Raw genomic sequence first — 10,342 nt, forward strand, 5'->3', positions numbered from 1 at the left:
TCAAACACAAAAACTTATGTAAACGTTTATTGTTGCCACAAAAATAACAAATTGATTGGTAACATTCTATGGTAGATGATAAATGCATAAAATCCTAGTTTTCCACTTAATAAAAACTAAATTGATGATGAGGACTCCTCCATGTCTGGATGAAGAATGAGAATCGGAAAAAATGAATTTTTGGTGGAGCTGTTTTATTGATTTCTCTACAACCAATCACAGCCTATCAAAGCTATGGTACATTCTAAGAGCTTCCAGGTAGATAAGGTGTTGTTAGTAAGATACCAAAACCATATTGGTCTTGCACTTGACAACCATGGATCATTTTTTTACACAATAGTTCACTTATTTACAAATTTTTCACCCTTTTCAATATTCTTTTTCAGCTCTGGGATAGCTGCCTTCAAGAGCTCATTCTCGAAATCTGATAACTTGCCTAACCCAAGATTTTTCTGTATGCCATTTGGCTGTAAATAAAAGACACAAGGAATGAGTAAAATGGCACAAACAAAAAACTGTATATCACGGAAATAATTATATTATACCAATAAACTTACCCCCAGCTGCAATGGTGTTGAAAAGTATTTGGCTTCCGTCACATTTGATCTTACATATGCACATTCAATTACATTGGGTTCTCCCTTAAGGCCTCGCAAGAGTGCAAATGCAAAACGTGCTCCTGCATATGCCATCGACAGTGTAGCAGAGCCTGCACCTGCCTTAGCTTTCACTACTTCTGTACCAGCTTCCTGATGTAAGGAATATGAAATGGGATTAGTGAATTGTGGACAAGCCATCTGGCAATGAAAATAAAATGTACAATTTCCCAATCCTTCAGTTATTTTACAACTGCTGAATTTTCACAAATATTACATTTTTAATGTTAATTTTTAAAATTACCACAAGTAGGATTAAAAATAATCATAACACTATGAGGGTCTCATTAGCAGGGGCAGTTCATTTGTTAGGCACTGAGAAACAGTGCCAAAAAAACATTCAGCAGGGAATTTACAGGATTAAAAATGTCATACTATACTAATATTTTCTATTTTAAATCACGATGATAAAAAGAAATATTAAGGTAATGCTATGAACATGGCATACGTGTACGTACCTAGGATCAATGAAAGCATAGCTGGCCTGCCTAATAGCAAAGTAATGAGTTTAATGGCTCTTAACTTATTTTTGAATTTCTATGCAAATAGGTACAAGTTGATAGCCTCGAAAGGAGAAGGGATAACAAACTAATATTAATATATCCAGTCAATGGAATGGAAAATAAACCTTTGAAATAAATGCCTAATGATATCGCTCAGAAATAAATCAAGAAAACTGAAGAAAAATGGCAAACCAAGACAAATTCCCAGTGTTCTTCAAAGCAAAACGTATGAAAATCAGATGTGGCAAACATTTTTTGTCCTGATAATTTCTTTTTACAAATATTTCTATTTACAAAAAATAAAACAACTAGGTGATGCAAACCATTTGTTAGAAATATTAGCTATCCAGAATTACAAAATAAAAATGGATTTCAATTAACTGGATTTAAATTATTTAAGTTACGAATGAAAGCTGACAGAAGATTTGAATATGGTATGTACGGAAGGGGCTGAGGGGAAGACAAGTTAGGTAAGGGAGGTTCTGCTCCTAACAGGGCCATAGATAGAAGTTTCCTATTTATATCAGGATTGTAAAAAATGCCTCAATCCTGGGAGAAATAAAACTTTTTGAATGGAAAACACAATAAAAAGAAACTGCTCTCAACTCATAGAGAAATTGAAGACTGAACCTCAGTTTTCTTACATTTATCATCATAGCAGCCATGAAATAATCTATACGCATGAGACACTACTATGTAAAGTATAGCTATAAATCCATATATACACTATGACCAATAGAGAATTTTCAGTGCATAACATAAAATACTTTCCACACAATAATTTACAATTGTTAAAATTACCTGAATTCGCTCAGTTAAGGCCTTGAGTTTGTCTGGAGGAAATTCCACAGAAGGCTTGGCTTGAGAAATGAGAGGAATAATAGTAACTCCTGAGTGTCCTCCAATGACAGGCACATTGACTTGAGCTGGGTCCAAGTTCTAAATGGAAGTGAATGACATATGCTAATAATTTTCAAAAATCTAAATTGACAAGACATATATAAAAACTTAAGCGAAAAGAGGCCATTATATATGTACAACATTCTTACAGAGATAACTTCCTATAACCACATGAGAAAAGGATACAACATAAATAGAATTGTATGATGAACTTGCACTAAACACATCCCATTATAAAAAAAGAGTGTCAGCCATGTTATTAATGATTTGAACAATTTATCATGGCCACTTACATATTAGGAAAATGGTAATTTGAAGAAAAAAATTATCTCACAGTTCACAACCTTACAGGAAAAATTTATTTGACTTAAACTAGTAAAACTGAAACTAAAACAAATTAACTATTTCTTTACTTCAACAAATGTTTAAACTAAGTCTGTCAGTCCACAATTTACATACTGAATTGATAGGACCTAGAGCCATGAAGCAACTGTATTCTCTTTGATTGCATGCTTCTCATTTATCATAATCACATTTTCAATAGTTATGGAATTATTACTGCTAGTGGGAACAACCATTTGCCAAGAACCTATTTTTATCATTAATTCACAATAAACAATGATAACTGGAAAATGTAATGGCATTTCAATACAAAAAAAGATTTTTAATACATGTACTTTTATTTTAATGTTACATATTCTAGCTTCTTGTCAAGATGGAAAAACAATACATCCACCAATTGATGCACGAAATGCAAGAGTAAAATAATACTGGTTGAAAGAGCAAATAGAGTATATAATGCCACAATCACAAGATTATAACTACTTTTATTAGTCCTTTACTGGAATGAATTTTATCTGGAAGTGAGACCAGTTTCTACTGGAGTCTAGTGGGGAGGAAATTATTGGCAGTAAATTGGATTTTGGTCTCCTTAAGGGGACACTTTGGAAAAAAATATGTACTTATAAAAATATGTTCCAGCGTGTTAGTTCTGAAACATAAGAGACAACAACTGCAAAATGAGAAGGGCCTATGATAAAAATGTTTTTAGACTCGTATGGTGTCAGATGACAGGAAAGAATCTACTTAATATTACCATTACCGACAAGAGTATGTGTATGCTATTACAGGTACTTTTATATGTTATCCATACACTTTTTATGATACGAAGTATAAGTTTCCTGCAATCAATTATTGAATTTACAAATATTTTTAACCCAAATATTACAAGATTATGGCAACTGAAAAGAGATTTTTTAAAACTACCCCAATGACTTAAGATTGACTCATTTAAAGACAAGTACACCATGACAGGCAGACTTGATTATTCATGAAGAAAAGCATTTAATGGGCTGATGATGATACACCTTGTATTTTACCCGGTCTACAAATTAAGAAGCATAGACTGCCGGCCAATATACCAAAAATATTTCGCACACATCAAACAGCAATGGGCCCACTGAATTGAATGTGCAAATATGACTCTATGATATTATTCAGGGTGACCTGTATCCTCGCCCATCAAATTAACTTTAGGGTAGAAAACTGATAATTTTTTACTCAATTTAAAATTGTATAATATAATAATCAAGAAAAACTTAAGGAAATTAAAAAATTAAGGAACTGTTGAAAGCAATGCACATTATGCTCTGATGACTACGATATACGTAATTATAAATATTACTGTAGAAGAGGCGATGCTATTTGCCTTATGGTAGAGAATTTTTAACATAGGACACAATTTCAACCCACATTTGGGCAAATTTAAATTTCTAAAAAATCGCAAACCTTAGCTTCTGCGACAAATGTATTTGCCCTGACGATATCGAGCGTGGAAACTCCAAATACCCGATTAGGGTCATAAACTCCAGCTTTCTGAAGAACTTCTGATGCAATTGGGACAGTGCTGTTGACCTGAAGGAAACAAAAGATATTATTTAAAAAAATTGAAACATAAATGTAAAAGTATAGTTGTTAATAGAGTTAAATGCTTCCTCATGTTACAGACGTAATAGGTTGGTTTAAGTATCATCAGCATCCATTTATCCTTTTTAAATTTACCGGGTTACTGATGATCCCTATTAAGGCCTTCGGTGCTACTTCGGCTATGGCTTGGGCAAGGTCTCGAACAATCCCTGCATTTGTATTGAATAGGTCATCTCTTGTCATTCCAGGTTTCCTGGGAACACCAGCTGGGATGATTACAACATCGGCACCCTTTAAGCATTCCTGAAGAAATGATTTGAAACAATAATCTGATCGTTCTTTATTGATGCAGTATTATTAAGTAATTTGAAGGGCTCACCTTAACCGCTTCCGGGCCATTGTATCCCGCTACTTTAGCTCGTGTTTCAATATGACTAAGATCAGCGGCTACTCCTGGTGTGTGCACAATGTCGTAGAGGGAAAGTTCTGAAACTAGAGGAGAATTCTTAAGCAGTAGGGACAACGGTTGTCCAATGCCTCCACTAGCACCACAAACAGCGACTTTAGCATTTCTCTGAAATGAAAAGTATACATTCACGAATAAGGAAATCAATAGATTCACAAAAGAACAGAAACAATAAGAAGGGTACCCAACATTTTTTTTAAAATAATTTATGCTTCCCTAGAATCCACCAACAATTAAATAATACAGATAAACCGCTAGGGTGATAATATTAACGATACTCGAATATAAATCACTGATCTAATAGCATCTCAAAAGCAAATTGAATTCTAAGAAAGCAAAGGCAGTGATTGATTAGCTAGTCCAGAAAATGGACATAATTAGGTTGAAAAGTTTAAGCTATTTTTTCAATCAACCATTATTGGCGCATTAACATCAGCAAATAATCTTCTCGTCAGCTGTACCGGCTTTACAAGAAGCAAGTGTTACCGAATCTTGCCCTACTAATATGTACATCAAACATATGAAATTTGGTTCAAATTTGTATGAGGTCAACCTTTAGACAAAATTCAAGCTTACTTAACAAAAAATTATTCAATTTAGTGGACTTTCGATTTCCCAATCACGACCCATATATTACCTGCGGTAACTATTTGATAAAATAAAAAATTAAAGTACAAGTTTACGTTACCTGTGCTGAGGTACATATGGTCTTGGCATGCTTGCCTGCTGTAATCACAGTCTGAGGATTAGCGACACGGGAAAACATATTCTATTTATTAAATTCCTTCTATTCACAATTCAGTGTCGTCCTCCTCAGGCAGACGGTCAACAAGAAGGTCACGCAATGCGCAGAATCTGATAGCTATCAATTCGCCACCAACAAGCAAATTGTGAACTATTAAAACAAATTACTGTAGATAAATGAAAGGCACACTCTTTAAATTACATAAATATAATACTGAGTGCGCAAGTAATGAGAGTGTTTTCATGCAAGAGTTAGAAAGAGAATGGCAAAAAAACAAACTATATACTCGAAATATTTTGTTGAGTGAGACATTGGTTTTATTGTGACCGCCAATTCTGTGAAGATAATGTTAATACTTGCTCACTTCGGGAGTCTTTCTGAGTTATATTGACTAGTTTTATTGCAGAGTGAGTTTATTGTGAAGGGATGAAGATTGTGCTGTCCGACAATAATAGAAAACTATACCATTTGCAAATTTTGTCAAATGTTTTCATAATTTCCTCGTTTCCGTAGGAAAAATGAAATACTCATACTTCTTCAAAACACCTTATTCTGGAACGATTCTCTCCTTGACTATTGTGCTCACATCCAATTTTATTCTTACACTAATAACACTTTGACCTCCCAAGTTTCAGCAGGTCCTCTTCTTGTTTATTCAATTAAGCATTTTTTCTATAATCTGGAAATTATCCCATGCTTATTTAATATTAAGAAGAGAAATGCCTTCACCGGGTAAGGGTGCCATCATTTCATGCCATCCTAATTTCTTCACTATCGTCATGGTCAAATACTCTGATATACTACTCTGTGTGAAAATAAATATTATTGGTTAGTCACACATTTTTTTCTTTGGTCTCCGAGAGTCAATTCAACCATTTATATCTATTTTAACTAAGTTGGATTAGGATATTCGATTATAATAATGTCTACATATTTTTAAATTGGAATACTATATTTTGAAAGGATGAAGTGTCAGTTCATCCATTTTTATTAATTTGATGACTTTTTAAATTTTTTCGGCAAAAATGTAGCAAATTTGCTATTGAAAATAAAAAGCTAACATACGAGCATGTGCATATACGAGGTCTGTCCAATAAATACGCGAACTGGTGCAACCTGCCGGCTATGACGCAAACTATAGCCCCGCCCACAAGCGACGTTAGTTGCGTGAGAACCAATGAGCCGTCTCTGCTTGGCGGATCGTCGAGCTGTGCGCATGGTGCCTGTTATGTTATTTTCTGCTGTCCTTGTTTTTACTGTTTGTCGAAAATGGAAATTGACGAAATCACGGAGCTACGAATCAGTATCAAGGTTTTAGGTGAAGTGCGTTAAAAGTTGTCAAGAAATTACTGAAACGTTGACAACGGTTTACGGATATTATGCTCTGAAGAAAACATCCGTTTTCAAGTAGATTAAATCAAACCAAAAAATCTAGAAAGAGCCGATCAAAAATAAAAGTCATGATCTTGGTTTTCTTTGTGTCAAAGGCGTAATTCATCATGAATTTCTTCCTGAAGGACAAACAGTAAATGCTGAGGTCTACCTTTCAGTTCTCAAGCGTTTCAGAGATCGCGTACGACCAAATTTGACTCAAGGCGATGGATGGATCCTTCACCATGACAATTCACCTGCACATTCAGCATTGATGTTAGCCAGTTTCTGGCAAGAAATTCAATCGCCATCCTTGATCCTTATTCGCCAGATCTCACCCCCTGTGACTTTTTCCTTTTCCCAAAACGCAAAAATGTGATGTGGGGACATCACTGGGAAGATGTGGACACAATAAAGCAAGAAACGACGAGAAAACTAAAAAGCCTAACTTAGCCGAGGATTTCCAAGGGTGCTTTAAACTGTGGAAAAGACGACGGAATAAGTGCATAGCAACGAATGGAGAGCACTTTGAAGGGGACAAAATCGATGTGGACTATATTTTGTACAATAAAGTTATTATGACCTCAGGGCGCGTATTTATCAGGCAGACCTCGTATAATATATTTTACTAAATTTTTGTGTGAAATGACTTCGGATATAAAAAACAGTCGCTGTCATTATCTGCTTTACGAGAAAATTCCACATTTCCGGAATTAATTTATCTTTTTTTTTTCTTGCTGATAAATGGTTGTAAATGGGATGGGGATTCACTTGTTTTGTTAAAGAGATTTGTGTTTTGAAGTCTAGTTTTATGTATTATCTTTTGCAATTATTTGGGACTTGTGTGCCACCTGACAATGTCTATCAGCACATGTGTATTTTTAATAATAATAATAATAAAGTAAACACTAGAATTACTCGGGGAAAAGCTACACAAAAATGAATGCAGTACATAATTGGTTGTACGATTGATCAATGGCCTCTGTTACTCGAGAGTCATTTCAAGCTCAAAGTGAACAGAGCCGTGCATATGTTTAAAGAATTATGATACAACATTTATTGGAGGCCTCCTTACTGACAAGGCAGTTAAGGTCAAAGTTGATAGTGACCAGTCCAGTATCCAGGATGGAGCATTTTGGAATAGGGACACAAAGCTGATGATATGAAGCCCAAGAAACACGCATATAACGAACATTTACATGGGCTGAACTGGACAGAAACTAGCATTAATTTATTTTAATTTCTTCAATAAGAATTACATTTTCCGATAGTTATTACTTCAAATCTTAATTAGAATACATAAATTTTTTATTTCTAAATAGTAAATGTTGACAGCATAAATATCAAAGTACTTAGGACAGTATTAAATCATATTTTTTAGTCCTTGTATGAGTTGTATGCCAAACCCCAAGGCGAATGAAATTAATTAGCAAAAATTGTCAGTTTGTGTCACCGTTATATATGACACGCAGTATGTGCATCTACATTTTATAATGACAGGATGTTAATCTCTGTAGTAAGGAGAAGAAGCGACAGGGAGGGAACCAGATTGCATGTAAGAGGAGGACAGGGTGTGAGGCAGGGATTGAAGGAAAGAATAAAGGCGAGGTCGGAGGAGGGAAGAATGAAAGCCAAGGCATTAGATACAGGGGCCTGTATTATCGATTGGGAGGAAAATATGACTGTAGACGATTCCTCAACTGGTAACCATAAAACCTTAGTGCTTCCCGTGAAATGGTGACGTTAAATAGAAACTGTAGCCTTCTCCAACACTGACTAGGCCAAGGTATCTAAAGACCCCTCCCCATTCACCTCCCGAATTCAATTTCGAAGGTCAGCGGTTCTCGGCGATGTCCATGGGTCGGACATAGGATGTTGTGGGCGGGACAAGTGCCCTTACTTGCTCCACAGCGCCTACACTACTGATGCCGACACCGGGTTTCTCCCGTCCTTTCATGCCATACGTCTCAGAAACGAGGAATATGGAAGGGGAGAAGAGCGCCAACACACCATTCCTCATTTTCTCGGATTTTCCAAGCGTCCTAGATGGCGCAAACGACCTTGGCGGTCACGCGCCTCACGCGCATGTATTTATAGTATGTACCAATTTATAGAAGGTTGTCTCCTCATCTTATTACGTCCTTTTTTTCCTTTTAAATGAATTTTTGGCTTTTCGCTATGAGATACTTGTTCACTGAATTGAGATATGGCAAAGTACTGCATAAACTTATTTTTTTCTGGTATCTCTCTGAATGTTTGCATAAAACTGTTCAGTATCAACTACCAAGCTTCTTTTTTAATTGACTGGTGGTCGTTTCGATCTCTGCCATAGGAAAGCGAGAGTCTGTAGACTGTAGTTTTGGACTCATTAATAGAGGTGTTAGGTAAGCAGTTTGAAAATTGAAGAATGGGAAACGAATGAAACCCTCATCAAATTGTAACGTAGGAGCAAATGTGATTTATAGGGTATTGTAATACTTATTTGACATATTTTTTCAATTTCTGCACGTGCTTAGTGGTCGTTTTGGACGATAGAAACAGCTGGACCATTACTTCGTCAAGTGTCCTTTGCTTTCCTGGCTTACATCCCAGCGTATTTACTTTAATTTTGTTGGACCAAGATCGGTATTTTTGATCAACTTTCTGGTACAATAGTTAAATTACGAGTGACATCTTAAGTACTTTAATCTCGCTTTTGAGTAGTTTTCTTTTCTTAGTTTCATGTAGAAGGGATGTGTAACCTATTCGTTTCAACGCTTCAACCAGAAGCTCTTTTGTATCATGTGACAAGTAATTTAACGCAAGGCGTATTTTCGGAAAAAGTAACGCGACAATATAATCAAATCTAAAAACCTTGAAGTGGTCTTTTTGAAAGCGTGCCCATTCTTGGAATGCCAACTTGATGGGTTTCTTTTGGGAAGCAGTTAGTAGAGCTTAAAAAACCTGTGGATCTAATTATACCGATTTTTATATGCTTTCTGTTACTTTCCTTTGTTACACAAAAATCCAAAAGGCATTATAATTCAAAATAATGCCCCACTGGTAAATATAAGTTTCCTCTTCAAATCACAATGGTACTTATTATCGTTATAAACAAAAATGAGTATCATAGCAAGTTTTGAATTATAAACATGCAACGAGTATCAGGAGGGCTGCTAGCTGTTGATGTTCTGATTTTATGGGATATTAAATTTGAGCTCTTAAAAAATTTAAATTTAAAAATTCATCAACCGACCTTCGGGTTGATCACTGTGTTTATGGTCTATTTAAAAAACACTACAGATGAAACTGACCACAAAATTACACTTTTTGCCATTGATTACACAATGATATAACTTCATTGTGATGAACATCAACAAAATAAAATATTTTATAAACGTAATACGCAGGAGAGAAGACAAAGACCAATATTGGATAATTATGCAGACTATTTTCTTGGTGATGTTAATTGTAATTCGTGAATAATTATTTCCAGAACCCTACACAGGCCAGGCTAAGAAGATAAGAATTTCCGTCGTCATGTCAGGTAATCGGTTTTTATGGAAAAATTGACATTTTCTCGCATTTCCTAAGAAAAATGGCAACCTCCACATTGGTAACCTCTAAATAGACAAAAAACATCATCGTTTTCAAGGCTCTGTATTTTAGTTCGTGGTAATGCCAAATGTAAATCGAGTAGCGCTTCCAAAAACATCTTATCTTGTTAGCTGTCACCTAATTTCCTGACCGCGACCACATCCTTACACTTCAACGCTTTCATAACACTCCACCGAGC

The 10,342-nt window shown here is 35.3% G+C and overlaps 1 protein-coding gene across 1 annotated transcript; it reads right to left on the reverse strand.

Moving 5' to 3' along the window:
* Positions 1–177: 177 nt before the first annotated feature.
* On the reverse strand, positions 178–5,296 carry Mdh2 (malate dehydrogenase 2). Its single transcript, XM_071591741.1, has 7 exons — positions 5,140–5,296; positions 4,365–4,559; positions 4,121–4,288; positions 3,848–3,973; positions 1,961–2,098; positions 558–749; positions 178–467 (listed from the first exon to the last, which is right to left on the reverse strand). Exons 1-7 carry the CDS (start codon positions 5,215–5,217, stop codon positions 342–344), a joined length of 1,023 nt encoding a protein of 340 aa, XP_071447842.1. The 5' UTR covers positions 5,218–5,296; the 3' UTR covers positions 178–341.
* Between the last annotated feature and the right edge of the window lie 5,046 nt (positions 5,297–10,342).

Source organism: Hetaerina americana, unplaced genomic scaffold (genome assembly GCF_022747635.1).
Source record: "Hetaerina americana unplaced genomic scaffold, ioHetAmer1.1.p SCAF_5, whole genome shotgun sequence".
Lineage (NCBI taxonomy): Eukaryota > Metazoa > Arthropoda > Insecta > Odonata > Calopterygidae > Hetaerina > Hetaerina americana.